Genomic DNA, 17,963 nt, shown 5'->3' on the forward strand with positions numbered 1-17,963 from the left:
GGAAAAAGAAAAAAAAAATGTGATCAGGCTGGAGACTAGAACAAAGCCATGCATCAGATTGGGTATATTTGATCTATTAGAAAAAAACTGTATCCCAAAATTTTAAAGAAAAAAACCCTATATGTATACAGAAAGTAAAGTTGGGGCACCTGGGTGCCTTAGTTGTTAAGCCTCTACCTTAGGCTCAGGTCATAATCCCAGGGTCCTGGGATCAAGCCCCATCTCGGGCTCCCTGCTCCGCAGGAAGCCTGCTTCTCCTTCTCCCACTCCTCCTGCGCATATTCCCTCTCTCACTGTCTCTCTCTGTCTCTGTGAAATAAATAAAAAATTAAGAACAACAACAAAAAATATTTTAAAAAATAAGGTTAAATACAGTAAAGGGATAAAATATGGCTATAACCATAAAATTTAAAAAGACTTTTTTATAAAGGAATTGATAAGATAAAATAGTTTAAAAAAATTTTAAAAGAGGAAAGAGGAAAAGTTAGAAAAAAATAAAATAAAAATAATTTAACTTTGTAAGATTAAAGGATCATGGGCAAAAGCCATGAATTCTATGTGTTGCTTTCCCCTGGCTCTGGAGTTCTGCTCTTGTCCTTGATCAGTGAGCTTGGTCTTGGCTGGATGTTCTTGCTGATATTCTGGGGGAGGGGCCCTGTTGCAGTGATTCTCAAATGTCTTTGCCCGAGGTAGAATTGTACCACTCTTGCCAGGGGCCAGGCTAAGTAATCTGTTTGTGTTTGCTCTCAGCTTTTGTTCCCTGAATATTTTCCATAGAGCTCTGGAGGACTGGAAAATGGTGGCCTCCCAGTCTCTGGCCCAGAGGATCCAAGAGCTCAGGGCCCCACCCCTCAATGTGCCCTCAGAGAGAAGCAGTCAATCCCTCCCATCTCCCTGGTTTCCAGCCACACTCCGTGCTCACCCAGCCTGTGACTGAGTGTTTCTATTTCTGGTGCACAGCCCCATTTGGAGTCTTTAAACCCAGCAGATTCCTGCCACATGCTTCTGCGCCACTCCTCCCAGAGGAGAATGGGGGGGGTGTCTCCCTGGATCTGCCACTTGTGGGGTCCCTTCCTACAGAGGAGTGGCTTGACTGTGCCTTGGATCATGGTTTAAGCTAACCCTGAGCTGAAAGCCCACTGGTGAGCTCCATCTCTGTAGCCCACTTTCCTGCTTAGATACCTGGGAGCTCTGGCATGCTCAGATACCCCTGGTCTTTCTGGAACCCTGTGGTCCTGAGGCCACACTGTCCCCATGAGGGCTCCACTCCCACTTAGCCTCTGCAGCAACATCCCTCAGTGGAGCAGACTTCTAAAAGTTCTGATTTTGTGCTCTGCTGCTCCACTGCTTGCTGGGAGCTGGCCCCTCCCCCCACAGTCTATCTTTCCATCCCTTTGGATTCACTTCTCCTTATGTCCTACCTTTCAGAAAGTGGTCGATTTTCTGTTCCTAGAATTGCTGCTCTTCTTCTCTTCTATCTTCTGTTGAGTTTGTAGGTGTTCGGAGTGGTTTGATAACTGTCTAGCTGAACTCCTGGGACCTAATGATATTTCAGTCTCCTACTCCTCCACCATCTTGCTTCCTCCTTCTTTTCTTTTTCTTGTCTGATTGCTGTGGCTAGGACTTTCAGTACTATCTTTTTTCTTTTTTTTAAGATTTTTATTTATTTATTTGACAGAAAGAGATCACAAGTAGGCAGAGAAGCAGGCAGAGAGAGAGAGGGGGAAGCAGGCTCCCTACTGAGCAGAGAACCTGATGTGGGGCTCAATCCCAGGACCCTGAAATCTTGACCCGAGCAAAAGGCAGAGGCTTTAACCCACTGAGCCACCCAGGCACCCCCTTTCAGTACTATCTTGAGTAAAAGTGGTGAGAGTGGATATCCTTGTCTTGTTCCTGACCTTAGGGGAAAAGTTCTCAGTTTTTCCCCATTATGATGTTGGCTATGGATTTTTTCATATATGGCCTTTATTATGCTGAGGTATGTTCCCTGTAGCCCTACTTTGTGGAGGATTTTTATCGTGAATCGGTGTTATACTTTGTCATACGCTTTTTCTGCATCTATTGAAATGATCATATGGTTTTTATCCTTTCTCTTATTGATGTGATGTATCACCTTGATTGATTTTGAAATACACTCACACCCTGGGAATAAATCCCACTTGATCATGGTATATGATTTTTTTAATGTATTGTTGAATCTGGTTTGTTAATATTTTGTTGAGAACTTTTGCATTTAAATTAATGAGAGATAATGGCCTATATTTCTCATTTTTTCTGGTGTCTGTATTTGGGTTTACTATAGGGGAATAATAGCCTCATAGAATGAATTTAGAAGATTTCCTTCCTCTTGTAGTTTTTGGAATAGTTTGAAAATAGGTATTAACTCGTTTTTAAATGTTTGATAGACTTCACCCATGAAATTGTCTGGTCCTGGATTTTTGTTTGTTGGGAGTTTTTTGATTACTGATTCAATTCACTGCTAGTAATTGCCTATTCAAATTTTCTACTTCTTCCTGCTTCAGTTTTGGGACGTTATTGCATATAGGAATTTATCCATTTCTTAATGTTGTTCAATTTTTGGCATACAAGTTTTCATAATATTGTTAAAATTGTTTGTGTTTCTGTGGTGTTGGTCGTTATTTCTCCTCTTTCATTAGTGATTTTATTTAGGTTGCCTGCCTCTCTCTCTCTCTGTCTCTCTCCCCCCATTCTTCCTTCTCTCCTTTCTCTCTCCCTTTTTCCCTCCCTTCCTTCTTCCCTCCCTCCCTTCTTCCCTCCCTCTTTTTTTGATGAGTCTAAGTAAAGGTTTATCAATTTTGTTGATCTTTTCAAAGAACCAGCTTCTGAATTCAGTGATGTGTTCTGGGTTTTTGTTTGTTTGTTTATTTGTTTTTGCTTTTGTTTTTAGTTTCTATATCATTTACTTCTGTTCTAATCTTTATTATTTCCTCCCTTTTGCTGGCTGGTTTTTGTTGTTGTTGTTGTTGTTGTTGTTGTTCTTTTTCTAGCTCCTTTAGGTGCAAAATTAGGTTGTTTATTTGAGATTTTTCTTGCTTCTTGAGGTAGGCCTGTATTGCTATAAACTTCCCACTTAAAACAGCTTTTGCTGGGATTCCTGGGTGGCTTAGTTGTTTAAGTGTCTGCCTTTGGCTCAGGTCATGATCCCAGGATCCTGGGATTGAGTCCCACATCAGGTTCCTTATTCACTAGGAGCCTGCTTCTCCCTCTGCCTGCTCTTCCTGCCACTCCTCCTGCTTATTCTCTGTCTCTCTCTGACAATAAAATCTTAAAAAATAAATAAGTAAAAGAATAGATTTTGCTGCATCCCAAAGATTTTGGACCATTGTGTTTTATTTCCTTTTTGAGTTCTTGGTTGACCCTTCACTGTTTAGTAGCGTGTTATTTAACCTCCACATATTTGTGTTCTTTCCAGATATTTTTCTTGTAGTCGATTTCTAGTTTCATAGCATTGTATTCAGAAAAGATGCATGGCATGACTTTGATCTTGAATATGTTGAGGCTGGGTTTGTGGCCTAATGTGTGATCTGTTCTGGAGAATGTTCCATGTGTACTTGAAAAGAATATGCATTCTGCTGTCTCAGGATGGTATGTTAGACCCATCTGATCCAATATGTCATTTAGAGCTGTTTCTTTGTTGATATCCTATTTGAGTGGTCTGTCCATTCATGTAAGTGAGTTGTTAAAGTCCTCTACTATTATTGTATTACTTTTTATTATTTCCTTTATATTTATTAGTAGCTACTTTATATATTTGGGTGCTCTAATGTTGGGTACATAAATAATTACAATTGTTATATCTTCTTGTTGAATTGTTCCTTTATGATTATGCAGTGCCCTTCTTTGTCTCTTGTTACAGTCTCTTCATATGTCTATTTTGTCTAAGTATTGTTACTCTGCCTTTCTTTTCACATCCATTTGGCTGATAAATGCTTTTCTAACCCTCTACTTTCAATCTGCGTGTGTTGTTATGTCCAAACTTCTTCTCCTGTAGGCAGCAAATAAATGGGTCTTCTCTTTTATCTATTCCATCACTCTGTGTCTTTTGATTGGAGCATTTAATTCATTTACAATCAAAGTAATTATTGATAGGCAAATACTTTTTGCCATTTTGTTACTTGTTTTATATTTGTTTTTTGTAGTTCTTCTCTGTTCCTTTCCTCTCTTACTCTTTTTCACAGTTTGCTTTCATTCTTTAATAATATAATTGGATTCCTTTCTCTCTATTCCTTGCATATCTATCAGTGGTTTTATATTTGTGGTTACCATTAGGTTTGTCTGTAATGTATTAGGCATATAGGAGTCTATACTAAGTTGATGGTTGCTTAAGTTTGAAGCCATTCTTTACTCCTCTCCCTTGACCCCATGTTTTAGATCTATGGTGTCATATTTTATATCCTTTCATTTTGTGAATCACTTTACTGATTTTCACAGATATATCAGTTTTTACTGCTTTTGTGCTTCCTACTTTTCTTATTCCTACTTATTGTCTTTCTTTCCACTCAAAGGGTTCCCTTTAATATTTCTTGTAGGGCTCTTAGTGGTCATGAACTCCTTTAACTTTTGGATATTTGGTTGTTGTTTTTTGTTTTAAGATTTATTTATTTGGTTTTTTGTTTGTTTGTGGGTTTTTTTGGAGAAAGAGAGTGGATAAGAGGGAGAGGGAGAGAGAGAATCATAAGCAGACTCACCGCTGAGCACAGGGCCCAGGATGGGATTCAGTCTCACAACCCTGAGATCATGACCTGAGCCAAAACTAAGAGTTGGACACTCAACTGACCAAGCTACCCAGGTTCCCCTAACTTTTATTTTATTGAGAAAGTCTTTATCTCTCTTTCTATTCTGAATGATAGCCTTGCTGGGTAGAATATTGCAGGGATTTTTCTTCCAACACTTTGAATATATCATGCTGCTCCCTTCTGGCATACAAAGGTTCTGCCGAAATGTCCCCTGAATAGCCTTATGCAGCTTCTCTTGTCTATAACTTTTCTTCTGCTGCTTTAAAAATTATCACTACTTTTTGCCAGTTTAATTACTATTTCCCTTGCTGTGGACCTTTTTGGGTTGATTTTGTTGGGAGCTCTCTTTGCTGGATCTAGATTTCTGTTTCCTTCCCTCTGATTCAGAATGTTTTCAGCTAGTATTTCTTCAAATTCTCTGCACTCTTTTCTCTCTCTTCTTCTGAGATGCTTATAATGTGAATGTTATTGTGCTTGATGGAGTCACTGAGTTCCCTAAGTCTGTTTCTCCCTCTCTTTCTCTCCCCCTCTCTCTCCTTCCCTCCCTCTCCTATTCAGCTCTCCTGCTTTCTATTACTCTGTCCTTCAGGTCACTGATCCATTCTTCTGCTTCCTCTAGTCTACTATTTATTCCATGTAGTATATTTTTTTTATTTCAGTTATTGAGTTCTTCATCTCTTTTTCATGATTGGTTCTTTTTATTATGTTTTCTATCTCTTTGTTAAGGTTTTTACTGAGATCCTCCACTCTTTTCTCAGTACAGTGAGTATCTTTATGACCAATACTTAAAATCTCCTCTTAGTCGTACTACTTATCTCCATTTTGTTTAGCTCTCTTTCTGTGATTTTTGTCCTGATCTTTCATTTGGGATATATCCCGTCATCTCCTCATTTTGTCTAACTCTCTGTGTCTGTTTCTGTGTGTTAGGGAGGTCAACTACATCTCTCTCTCTTGAAAGTAGTGGCCTTCTAAAGAAGTCCTATAGTGTCCTGCAGTGCAATGTCGTCTGTTCATCAGAACCTGGTGCTTCAGGGCTGACTCCTCTGTGTTTTGCATGAGCCCTGTTGTTGAGGCTGATCTACACTTGCCTTCAGTCTGGTCATCTGCAATAGCTCTCTTTGCCTATTGTGGGTAGGATTTGGTCTCTGTGTTGTTAGTGGGCCAGTCTGGGGCTACCTTGGGCTTGAGTCAGTCCAGATGTTTGCCAGAGATGTAGTAGCACCAAACTGCAGGGTGTTTTCCTTGTGTTGTCCCGTGAGAAGCTTTCATTGGTGGGTGAGGTCAGCAATCACATCAGCTGCATGTCTCCAGCCCACTGTTGGGGCTACATCTGGACTAGTGTGTATGGGTACCTTCCCCTTCCCCCAGGGCAGGAGTCCCTTTGGAGGGATGCTGGCCCCTCTGAGGGCTGTTTGCATGACTACCAGGCTCATGGTATCACTTTGGATAGACTCTGGTCAAGGGCATATTGGAAGGGACAGGTCCATAGGACATGATGGGGACAGGGGCTCATGGCATAATTTCTGCACCTTTCCAATGTGGGAGAGGACATGCAGCTGCCCAAAATTCTGGCCAATTCCAGCCAGGTTGGAGAGGGCATATCCACAGGAGAACACTGGTGTGGGGATGTTGTTAGCAAGCTAGGTGCAGAATGTTGATGTCACACTGGTTCCCTCAGGTGTCCTTGTGTCTAGGCTGGGAGGCAAGGGAGGGAAATGCTGCCTGCTAGCTTCTTTGTTCCTGGAGAAGTCTCCCAATAATCCCTGCTCTGCCAGCACACACTCGGAGATTAGCAAACAAATCTCCCTCCCATATACCCCAGGCATTTTTCAAACTACTGCTTCTATGCTGTATCTCAGCAGGGCTGTTTGTATGCTGTCTCTTTAAGGGTAGGGACTCATTCCCTCTACCCTCCTTGCCCTCCCAGAGCTGAGCCTGATTTTTAAAGTTCCAGGTATTAAGCCCCACTGATTGTAAAAACTATAGAGTTTTGTCCCTGTGGTTTTCAAAGCCAAACATTATAGGAATTTGTTTTCCCTTTACAAGTTCCCCACACCAGGGATTTCTGATGCAAGGGTCTGTTCTCTCCCCTCTCCTCACCCGTTGCGTCCCTCCTTCCTACAGACAGTCCTGTAAATCTGTTTAGTTCTGGACCATATCTTGGCCCTTTCTACCATTACTGATGTGGCCTTCTCTACATTTAGCTACAGAGAATCTGTTCTGCTACTATTTGTGTCATTTTCTGGGTTATTTACTGTGATGTGGATGTTTCTAGATGTATCTGTGGGATACATCTGTGGGATAATGAGCTTAGGGTCCTCTTACTCTGAAGTCTTCTCCAGAAGTAACTATAAGTAAGATTCTTCATTCCCTTGACTCATAAGATTCTGTGTCCCTTCACATGGTTAGAAGGGAAACCAATTTCAGAAGTTTTGATTTATTCAGGGTCACTTGAGGAAGTCTGAGCTCCAGCTCCTAGTTAAAGCCTTTTAATACCATACCATTTTTTATGAATATGAGGGATCTCATTTTAGTAAGCCAGGTCTGTCCACTGAACCCTGCTGGGATCAGGAGAGGCTATTCTCAGCAGAGAGAACTTTTGCCTTTCCTGGGGCATCAGGGATCACGGGAATTAGGGATAGAGCTGGTTGTTCTCACCTTCCTTTCTAGGCTGAATGGGGACAAGGGAACAGTGGTAGGGAGCCCAGCACTGGCAACCAAGGATGTACATTTCACTGTGACCACAGAGGAAGCCAAGGGAGGCTTTCACTGTGAGTTCATGGAGGGTAGTTCCAGGGCGGAGTACAGCTCCCCGATTCATCTCTACCTTTGTCTGTGGAGTCCTCAAAGCGGCCATATGCCCCACTGCTCTCCCCTGGCCCACATTAGCTCTCTTGGCAGATGGAAGGGATACTTTCAAATTATGCGATAGCTTTTCCAGTTAGGTATTTTTACTTATGTTTTCATCTTACTCTTTTAGTTGGTCATGAATTAGCCCTGCTAAGCTACTTTACTGAACGAATTTTACACTGTACATTGAATAGTAACACAAACAAGTCCAACAGAAATGTCTCAGGTATTTTTACTTTTGTTGTTTCTTCAATAGGAAAGCAATCTACCTTCATCTGGAGGAAGAGGGAGGCAGGGATGGAAGACAGGGGCAGAGAAAAGGATGGTCCTCAGGTTTAATCAGCAGTGCCAGGTATCTTTTGAAATGTATTTTATAAATTACTACCATTGTTGATTTTGATTGGTTTCCTGTCTCGCACCCACTGCACACATCACCACCACCATGCCCTCTAGTGGGGAAGGCGGCCGTTTCCTCGTTGTGCCACACAGGAGTCGTTGGAAAGCAAGGGACCCCTGATGGTAGGGAGAAATGGGAGGCTATCCATTCATAAGGCCGGTGTTGGGAGGAAGTCCATGGAAGCTTTAAGTGCAGGCCCAGGAAGCAGAGATAGGAGGGCCAGAGGAAGGAGCATGAAAATGGAATAAAGGGTAGGGATAATCATGTAACACTTCCACCTCTTCCTTTTTTTTTTTTTTTTAAATATTTTATTTATTTATTTGACAGACAGACATCACAAGTAGGCAGAAAGGCAGGCAGAGAGAGAGAGAGAGGAGGAAGCAGGCTTCCCGCTGAGCAGAGAGCCTGATGCGGGGCTCGATCCCAGGACCCTGGGATCATGACCTGAGCCGAAGGCAGAGGCTTTAACCCTCTGAGCCACCCAGGCGCCCCTCCACCTCTTCTTGACCTAGAGTCTTAGAGGAAGATACAGACAAATAGATCACCAAGACTGGCTGATTGTGTACACAGGTTCCTGTGGACTTGCTCCCTGCCCCTCTTCCCCAACTTCCCCAACCCTCCCTTGGGAGCATCTGTGATCTCCCTTATCCAGCAAGACGTGACCTGCACACTTTCCCATCCACATGCCATAGAGGTGTGTTTTGTGTTTACTCAAGAACAAGTCATGCCTATATTTTCTGCCCCCCACTTCCCAAATCTTGGCCTCTGGTCCCAGTTCCTTCCTGGGTTCCAGGCAGTGTGAAGGTTACAAAAGGAGGCAAGTATGTGTTTGTGTGAGGTTACTAAACCAGGCAATGTGACTCTAGTGACCTCCCTCCTGGCTGAAATGTCTACAGAAGAAGGCCTTAGGATGGCCATTTGGTCAGGTCTACAGAATCAAAGACTAAGGGAAAATAAAGAACAAAGCACAGGTCAAAATGTACTTTCCAATAATTTTTTTGTTTTTAATATCAATTGATGTTTTAAAAAATACAGAGGTGTTTGACACAGAATAGCACCATTGTGTAGGACACACTCAGTTCCTGCGCCCGGCACCTGAAGGGGGCTCTTCTTGCCTGGGCTGGGGACAGTCACTCAGGGGGGCGTTAGACTCACACCAGTTAGTTTCCTGCCTCTGCCTCGACCCAAAGGTCTTACAGGAAGACAATAAATAAATAGAACACCGAGATTTTATTTTGCAGTCTGCCCAGTTCAGGTCTCTTAGAAAGAGAGGGGAGAAAAGTCCACACTGTGAGTCGGTGGGGTGAATGGTCATCAGGTCAGGTCAGCCATTCAGTGCAGAGCCCTAGAGTGACTGCGACTGGAAAGTACTTGGGTCCTTTGGGTTGGCGATGGATTGTGGTGTTTGTGGGTTCGAGTTTTTACAAGAAGCAGACAGGCCCTATGTCCACACCAAATTCCTGCTCGGGCCCTCCTATGTCCATGGGTGCAATGTCAATGATGGGGAGACGTGAGGTCTTCTGTGACCGGTACTCGATCAGAGTCTTGCCCCACTTACCGGTGTGTTTCTAGGGGAGAAAGAAAGGAGACACTGTCCAGTGCCAGCTGCCCAGGACCCCAAATCTGAGCCTCATAGAGCACAAAACACAAAACGTGCTCTGGGGCTCTCCTGACCTCCCCTTAGCTTGCCAGAGCCCTCTCCACCTCAACTCCTGTCCCTGCCAGCAAGACACCCTCCATGCTCCCCTTCTGTACTGGCTTCCTCCCCTACAGTGACCCTCTCTTCGCTCCAACCTGTGGGCTGACCCACAGACCCACAGTCCTACGGGGGTAACTGGACGTGCTGGGTTGGGCTTCTTTTCCTTGAGCCAAGAGAGGGAAGAAGATAGAATAGCACCCCTCCTTTACCTGTTCTTCTGCCCGTCTTCTCTGCCTAACCCCTCAAGCTCCCTCTGAGGAACCCATCATTTTAGGCCTGCACCCGCTGTGGCCCGCCCTTGGCCTCAGGCGGCCCATCTCCCTCGAGGCTCCAGCCAGCCCGACTCACCGTGCAGCCATCCTTCAGGACAGTGTACGTGAAGCGGCTGTTGCCCTCAGCCCGGATCTCCACGTCATTGGAGCCCTGGATGAGCAGGGCCTTCTTGAGGTTGCCGGCTGCCTCGTCCAGGTAGGCGATGCTGTTCTTGCAGTGGTAGGTGATGTTCTGGGAGCCCTCAGTGGACAGCAGGCGTAGGAACGTCATCTGGACGTTGGCAGTGTTGGGAGCCAGGTTGTCGTCACCATAGCTGAACTGTTCGGGCAGAGAAGAGTGGTGTGAGGCCCAGGGACAGCAGCCCATGGGATCACGGTTAAAGCTACTGTCCCTCCCTTCCTCCTAAGCCCCAGAGAAAATGGGTGAGAGTGTGGGTGGGGTACCAACAACTCGGATGCAGGAAGAACACAGTCTGGAGGCGCCATCTCTGGCCCAGAGAAGTCAGGTACTCACGTGGAAGCCGCCATTGATGGTTTCTCCAAACCAGATGTGTTTCTTGTCCTTGCCCTTGCTGCTCCACCAGTTCTTCTTGGGAACGTTCGCTGGGTTGGGGTAGACGCAGGTCTCGCCAGTCTCCATGTTGCAGAAAACCTTCATGGCATCCAAGGTGCAGCCCTGGTTGGGGTCAATCCAGTAGTCTCCTGCGAGGGGGGAGGCGACATCCTTTCAGGGCTCAGACAGGCAGACCCTCCCAAGAGGGCCAGGCCTTCCTGGGAGAGACAGAAAGGCTTCTGGGGACACAAGGGACAGGGGCGCTGGTGGCGAGGGCCACAAGTGGCCAAAGGGAGGGCAGATGCAGGGATCCAGGAGCAAGGAGACCCAGGTGGGAAAGTCTGGTGTTAAACAGGAGTGCAAGCCAAAGGGCAGGAGCAGGGCCTGCCTGGTGGACAGAGCTCCCCCCCATTTCCCATCTGCCATGTAGCCATGCCAGGACAGGCCTGAGCTGCATCTTCTCTGCTGTGGGATGGAGGCTCAGCCATCTGCCAGAACCTTCCAGGCCTGGCTCTGCCCTGTGCTCAGGGATGCCTCCTCCCTTGTTCTGCAGGGGCCCCACCCGGCAGGCTGACTTCCTGCTCTCTGGGGCCAGGGCTCCCGCCTCACAGGCTCACCGCTCTTCCATTCGGGGTGACAGAGTTTCAGGTCCCGGCAGGTTCGAGCAGGGTTCTTGCGTGAGCCCTCGGGGCTGCGCAGGCTCTCGATCTGGTTGTTGAGGGACTTGAGTGTGGCGTCCACCTCGGCGTCGTGTTGTCTCAGGTCACCAGCTGGCTGGTCGGCCCGCATGTACTGCAGGGGGTCAGGGCCCTTCTCTCTCTGGCCGAGGCCAGCAAAGGCAGACATGTCGATGCCGGGGCCAGGGGGACCTGGAGGGCCAGGGGGCCCGGGGTTTCCAGGAGGACCCTGCAGCGGGAAACAATGGTCAGCGGGGGATCGTTGGGGCAGGCCCCTCCTGGGTTCATCTCCCCCTGCTACCCTGCTAGAATATACTAGAGGGTCTTCTTCCAGTTCCATGGGTGGGGGAGGGCTATGGAAGGCCAGGACCAAGAAAATCCTAGCACCTTCCCACTTCTGCATCAGCCCCTCTCTTCTTGGCCCAGTACCAAGCATGGATCCTTTGAATGTCCCAGCATAAAGGATGCTATCTATCATCATTAGCTACAGGCTGATGCCCTCAAAGGGACTCTTGGCCCCAGAGCACACAAGCTTCCTGGACACCGGGGACAGCCCAGACTGCGAGGAAGGGGTCAGGACACTTACGGCAGGGCCAGTTTCGCCTGACCGTCCACGGGGGCCTGGGGGCCCGATGGGGCCGGGGATTCCATTAGCACCATCTTTGCCAGAGGGACCAACAGGTCCAGGAGGACCCTGCACATTAGGAGAGAAGAGCAATCAAGGAAGGGACAGTGGGACGGCGGGGCGCCACTCGGGGGGCCATCCTGCTGTGAAGCCCCGCAGCTTCATGCTTCTCCGTCACAGAGCCCAGCCGGGTCTCCACTCGTCCAAGAAATGGCAGGGTGGCCTTGTGGCTCTCCTACCAGCCTAAGCTCCTCGTTGTCAGATCCCACGCCCAGGGGGCCCATCCGACAGCCAGAGCTGTTGTCACATTCACCCAGCCTGTAGACTCAGGGGCTTTTCTTGCCTCGGTCACCCCAAGCCAGTCCTACCTCCACTGTGGAGTGAGGCCCTCTGAGCCCGAGGCCTCCCTTTTGCCCACATGCCTGGCCAGTGCCTGCCCCCCAGCCTCCCGAGGAAGGGCTCACTCCATCTCACTTACTCTAGGACCAGAAGGACCAGCAGGACCAGAAGCACCTTGGTCTCCAGAAGGACCCTATGCAGAAGGAAGAGGCAAAGGTCAGAGGTCAACACAGACAGGGCCTCGTCTACCAGGGTGGGAGGCTATCTTGAACATACATAGGACATGTTCTACTCCCATTCCCTTTCTACTTTCTTGGGGTTGGAGGGAGGAGCAAGTCCTGGAAATTTCCTGGGGTGATCCCAAGTTGACTCTTGATCCCAAGAGCAGCCTGGGACCCTTGAGTGGGTTCTGATCAGTAGGAGGCACTGGGGAGCCATGCATAGACAGCAACACTCACAGGGGGACCAGGAAGACCCTGCAGACCGGTGAAGCCACGGTGTCCCTTCAGTCCCCTCTCGCCAGCCTCTCCAGCTTCTCCTTTGTCACCTCGGGGACCTTGAGGGCCCTGGGAACAAGACAGACACGGGTTGGGTCAGGTCAGCCAGGCAGGAGCACACTGCGGGCCTCACCTGAGCCAAGGAGTCCTGGAATCCCCAAGGTATCCACTGCCCTCCAAACCTGGCCTCATCGGGAACCCAACAGAGGACACACAGATACTCACTGGGATTCCCCGGGCTCCAGCCGGTCCTGCGGGACCCATGGGGCCTTGTGCACCCTGTGAAGAAGAGTGTGGAAACAGCGTCAGAGCAAGGGTGGGACAGGGAGGGCCCTCCCTGGCATCTTCCTGTGGCTGGGCACCGAGGTTGCAGCTCCCATGGCCCAGAGACCTCCCGGACCCAGGGTCTAGGGATCAGGCAAATGGGGGTGAGCTCCCAGCTCACTTGGCCACCCCTCTCCACTTCCAGCTTTTACTGAAGTAGGGATACTTACAGCTTCTCCTCGGTCTCCTTGCTTTCCAGTTGGGCCAGCGGGGCCAGGAGAGCCAGGGGGCCCAGGAGCACCAGGGGCACCCACCGCACCGGCCTCACCACGATCACCCTGTCAGGAGAGAGGTCTTAGGCTTAGAGATTATTCCAGAACAGACATGGAGAAAATGTCCTTCCAAACCAAGAGAAGACTCTAACCCTACCCTGCCACTCCAGGCAGAGCTGTTAGACCTCCCTGTCCCACTGCACAGAGACCCTCAGACACTCACCTTGACTCCAGCTGCTCCATCTCTGCCAGGGGGGCCGTCAGCACCAGGGCTTCCCTGGGCAAGGGAGACGAGATGCCATGAGAGCTGCCCCTGCCCAGCCCCCATCTGCTTACCCACCCTGCCCACAGAAGCCTCAGGCTCGTGCCCTTCCATCCAGCTGCAGCTTCAGAAGCTCCCAAGCTTCCTTCTGCCTTGTTCCCCGGGCACTGGTTCTGCGTCCCTGGGCCCTCTCTCCCTGTGAACAGCCAACCACCGTGCATCCCGAGGCTCACCTCTCGTCCGGGTTCACCGGCAGGACCGGTCAAGCCAGGAGGACCCACGGGGCCGGGGGGACCTCGGTCACCAGATGCACCAGGAGCTCCCTGCTTACCAGGCTCACCCTGGAGGGACAGGGACAGGGACAATGAGTGTGCATTCGAAAGAATCCCGGCGCAGGACCCGCTGGGCCTTCCCGAAGAACGGGCTGACAGAGGGAGAGCTTGGAGGGTGCGGAGTGGGCGGGAGCCTCAGAGGGTGGTGGTGTTTCTGCAGGACAGTGTGCGGAGCTGGACCGGGCCCCACTCCCCAGAGGAGGGGGCATCCGTCACTCACCGATGGCCCAGGCAAGCCCGGGAATCCTCTCTCACCACGCTGCCCAGGTAGACCAACGATACCCCTCTGGCCAGCCAGACCTTGGGGACCTGGAGGACCATCAGGACCCTAAGAGAGAGGAGACGGGAGTGAGAACGTGAGCTGGGACCTCGAGTGACCCAGCCATCCACAGGCACCAGCCCTCTTCCCACCCCAGCAGCGGCCCCTCCCCGGCAGCCCCTTCCACTCTGGGCTCTGTGAGCTCCAGAGACTCCCCGGCCCCGGCCTGTGAGGGACTTACAGAGGGACCGTCATCTCCGGGCTCTCCCTTCTCGCCAGGGGGTCCAGCAGGACCTTGGAGACCAGGGTCACCGGCACGGCCAGGGGGGCCACTGTCTCCTCGAGCACCTTTGGGACCATCTTTTCCAGAAGGACCAGGGGGCCCAGGGGGCCCAGGGTTTCCCTAGAAAAGCCATGCAAGAAAGGAGAACTCTCACCCTGCTCCATCCAGGCTGCCAAAGCCCAGGGGTGGCCATCTCCCCCCGGGGCTCCCTCCGCATGAAGAACAGCCTGACCCCGACCCGGTGCATCTCTTCCATCCTCTCTCGCCCGTGGGTGCTGTGAGCAGCCAGCCCAGGCTTCTTCAGCCCTTGCAGTTGCCTTTTCTGCTCTACTTGGATTTCCTTCTGCCTGTTCCCTCTGGGCCTCAATGGCTCTGCTCCTCCCTGAACAGCTGGAGCCTGGCCCCTCCTAAGCCTAGGTATGCACTCCCCCTGCAAGGGGTGGTGGTGAGCTGGGGGACGTCCCTGCCTTGCCTCCCTGGCAAGCTCCAGAGGGGCAAGATGCAGAGTTTGTAGAGGCCCGGAGCGCAGAGCCTGCTCTAGAAATGTGTCAAGGCGACTATGCCTGCCTGTCCTGCCCCCCGAGCCAGAAGTCTGAGGGGCCCGCCCAAGTCAGCAGGGAGGGTTGCCCTCGGCTAGCAAGAGGGTCACAGCCCCTGCTCCCAGCCGGTTATGCGGAGAACAGGTCCCCACGATCAGTTAACTAACTACTTGTCCCTGGAGTGGGAACAGGTACCAAGCGAGGTGACCCAGCCTGGGCTCTTTGGGTCCCTGCTGCAGGGATGCACTGGCCTCCTCAAGCCCCCTCCGAGTCTCTCATGCCAGAAGGAAAGCAGGAACCAGCCAGGAGCGTCACTTACATTGGAGCCTGGGGGTCCAACGCGGCCAGCAGCTCCGGGGAATCCGGTGGCTCCCTGTGTGAGGGGAAGAGAGGCCGTGAATCCCACAGGCCCTCTGGAGGCCCAAGACTCAGATGGCAGTGGGTCTCAGAGACTGTTGTGCCAAGCGGCAAGGAGAGCCCACGAAGGGGAAAGGGCCCGTGGGGTCTGGCCCTGGGTCAGGAAGCTGCAGCTTCCCTGCCTCCAGCTCCTACAGGGGCTGCCTAGGACCAGAGACCTCCGAGGACCACTGCACACCAGCGGCGAGGGGCCCTCTTCCCTGGCTGTGGGATGGGCTCAGGCTGGGGGCAAAAGCAACACGGAGAAAGGAGGAGGTGGGTCAGTCCCAGAACAGCAGCGCGGCCACCTCCGCCTAGGCCTTCTTCGTGAGATGGGCCAGAGTGGAGGCGTGGGAGAAGCTGCTGCCCCCACAGTCCCCTCCACCCCACCTGGTGGGAAGGGGGACATGACTCACCGGAGGACCTTGAGCACCTCGGGCTCCTTTAGGACCAGTCACACCAGTAGGACCCTGGGAAGGAAGGAGGGATGAACACAGTGAGGCCCGGTCGCCCAGAGGAGGGCTATGAGCTTCTGGGCATATGGCCTGTCTGATGCCCCCAACAATGGACACCTGAGAGCTAGGTTTTCAAAGGTGTAGCCTTTTTGGCTGGAGAAGCCATCACGAAGGGGCCTGCTACCCCTGCCAAGACAGACTCACGTACTAGAAGACCTCAGGGAGGAAGGGCCCATCTGGCACCTGCAGAGCTGGGCCAAGTCTACCCCATCCCTCCCCAGAGCCTGGCTGCTGTGTCCCAGGCTCTCTGTCCTCAGCCTGCCCCCCAGACAATGAAAGTCAATTTAGCTACTTTTAAACCTTTATCCCTGAGCAGAGATTCCTCCCACAGTCTCTCCCTTCTGCGGCTGGGGCAACGTCTGCCAGGCCGAGAGGCTGAGACTCAGGGGGGCTACACCTAGGCCTCCTGGCTATTCTCTGCCTGTCTGCACCCTTCCCCCATACCCGGACACCCCTGCCCCGTGGGAACACTTCCTGAGGGAGCTCACTGCTACTTACCTGAGGCCCAGGAGCTCCAGAGGGGCCCTGAGGACCCGGGGCACCAGCATCACCTTTCTGGCCGGCCTCTCCTTGCTCGCCCTTGGCCCCTGGCTGGCCATCAGCACCCTGTCCCAAGGAGGAGGAAGTGGGGGAATGAGAGGCAGGCCAGACACTAGAGGTTCTTCCGAAAGGGCCAGAGGCTCTGGGTGAGTGGGTGGGTGGGTAGGAGGGTTGGTGAGCGGCTGAATGAGTGAGGAGTGTCTGCCCTGGCCTGAAGGCTGCTCTAAGATGGGACTGTGAGGTCAGTGTAGAGGTGCAAGGAGAGAGGGAAGAGGCCACTTCCATCTCCTTTAAATTCTATTCCTCCTGCCCCCACAGGAAGGTGCCTTCAGGTTTCAAGCTGGCCTGAGCGGAAGGCTGGGAGGGAGGGTGGACACTCACAGGAGGACCTGCGAATCCAGCGGGCCCGGGGGGTCCAGTCTCTCCACGTTCACCCTGTGAGAGAAGGGGCCCATTAGCGGTAAGGCCCCATGCCCGCCTGCTTCCGTCCCCTCCTGGAAGCCAGAGCCCTCCGGCCCCACCCAACCTTTGCACAGCCACCCCCGAGGGAGGACCCCCAAGGTGCCTCCGGGAAGCCCTGTCCTAAAGACAAGGGACGCAAGTCAGAAAGCCTCTCTTGGTCAGAGCATCTGGCAGCCTGAGGCCCTCCACGCCGACCACACCATGCAGAGGTCTTTCACATCTCTCCTCCCACCCGGAGACCAAAAGGGCCGTGCTGCAAGGCGGAGCCGCTTCTCCGCTCCCGGCCCTGGGGACAGGACCGGCTTCCGGGGCAGATACTCACTGGGGCACCGCGAGCACCAGCGGTTCCTGCAGGACCGGGAGGGCCAACTTCTCCCTAAGGCGGGAGGGGGGACAAGAGCCATGCATAAGGGATGGGGTGCATGGGGGCCCTTCAAAAGCAAAGTGCATCCAAGAGGCCTCACGAGGGATGGTCGGTTTTCTCCTTGTTGCTTCCAGCCAGCCTTCCTGGGGCCTCCACTGAACGCAGGCCTGCCACCGACCCCACTCCCTGCTGTGGCTCCGCGGGACAGGGCACACAGCCAGAGACTCTGCTCTTAAGACTCCCACCCCTCGATGCTTGCAGCCCCCACTAGGCAGGAGGGGCTAGCTGTGAGTGAGGAGGAGAGAGAGCCGTCTTTGGCAGCAGGTGGAGAGGTGTGACGTGAAGGCGAGCCAGAGGGAGGAACTCACCTTCTCACCATTGGCACCAGCGGGGCCAGGGGGGCCAATGGGACCAGTCAGGCCCTGGGGAGAAAGGAGACAAATGTGAGGAGACAGAAGAGTTGACCAGGGATGTGCAGGCAGCAGAGAGTCTAGGACTTCACACCTGCTGGGCCTTGGTGCACCTTCCCACACCCCTAAAACTCCCAGTTTTATTGGGAGAGTCCCCAGAGCTGCCCAGTCTGCACGACTGAGAGGAGCAGGGGCTGCATGCACACGCCACCCTCCTGTCCCCGGAGTGCAGGGCTGGAGACCCGTGGGGTCCCCAGGGCACCCACAACCAGCATTCACTTACTCGTCCACCGTCCTTCCCGGGGGCTCCCTCGGGGCCTTTCTCACCAACGTCACCCTGTGGGATAGAGAAGAAGGGCCACCTCAGGGGGGGTACTCCAGCTCAGTCTCCCCCTCACT

General features: G+C 51.6%; 1 protein-coding gene across 1 annotated transcript in view; it reads right to left on the reverse strand.

Annotated features, from left to right (window-relative positions):
• Positions 1-9,064: 9,064 nt before the first annotated feature.
• The window catches only part of COL2A1 (collagen type II alpha 1 chain), a 30,661-nt gene continuing 21,762 nt past the window's right edge, over positions 9,065-17,963 (reverse strand). The window contains exons 35-54 of the mRNA XM_044227858.1: positions 17,848-17,901; positions 17,523-17,576; positions 17,113-17,166; positions 16,710-16,763; positions 16,287-16,394; positions 15,690-15,743; positions 15,197-15,250; positions 14,297-14,458; positions 14,017-14,124; positions 13,698-13,805; positions 13,426-13,479; positions 13,161-13,268; positions 12,892-12,945; positions 12,628-12,735; positions 12,309-12,362; positions 11,792-11,899; positions 11,146-11,434; positions 10,490-10,677; positions 10,052-10,294; positions 9,065-9,572 (exon numbers count right to left, since the gene is read on the reverse strand). Coding sequence (XP_044083793.1) covers positions 9,426-9,572; positions 10,052-10,294; positions 10,490-10,677; positions 11,146-11,434; positions 11,792-11,899; positions 12,309-12,362; positions 12,628-12,735; positions 12,892-12,945; positions 13,161-13,268; positions 13,426-13,479; positions 13,698-13,805; positions 14,017-14,124; positions 14,297-14,458; positions 15,197-15,250; positions 15,690-15,743; positions 16,287-16,394; positions 16,710-16,763; positions 17,113-17,166; positions 17,523-17,576; positions 17,848-17,901 — 2,163 coding nt within the window. The 3' untranslated portion in view covers positions 9,065-9,425. The remainder of the gene's footprint in view (positions 9,573-10,051; positions 10,295-10,489; positions 10,678-11,145; positions 11,435-11,791; positions 11,900-12,308; positions 12,363-12,627; positions 12,736-12,891; positions 12,946-13,160; positions 13,269-13,425; positions 13,480-13,697; positions 13,806-14,016; positions 14,125-14,296; positions 14,459-15,196; positions 15,251-15,689; positions 15,744-16,286; positions 16,395-16,709; positions 16,764-17,112; positions 17,167-17,522; positions 17,577-17,847; positions 17,902-17,963) is intronic.

This window comes from Neovison vison, chromosome 12 (genome assembly GCF_020171115.1).
Source record: "Neovison vison isolate M4711 chromosome 12, ASM_NN_V1, whole genome shotgun sequence".
In the NCBI taxonomy this organism is placed as follows: Eukaryota; Metazoa; Chordata; class Mammalia; order Carnivora; family Mustelidae; genus Neogale; species Neogale vison.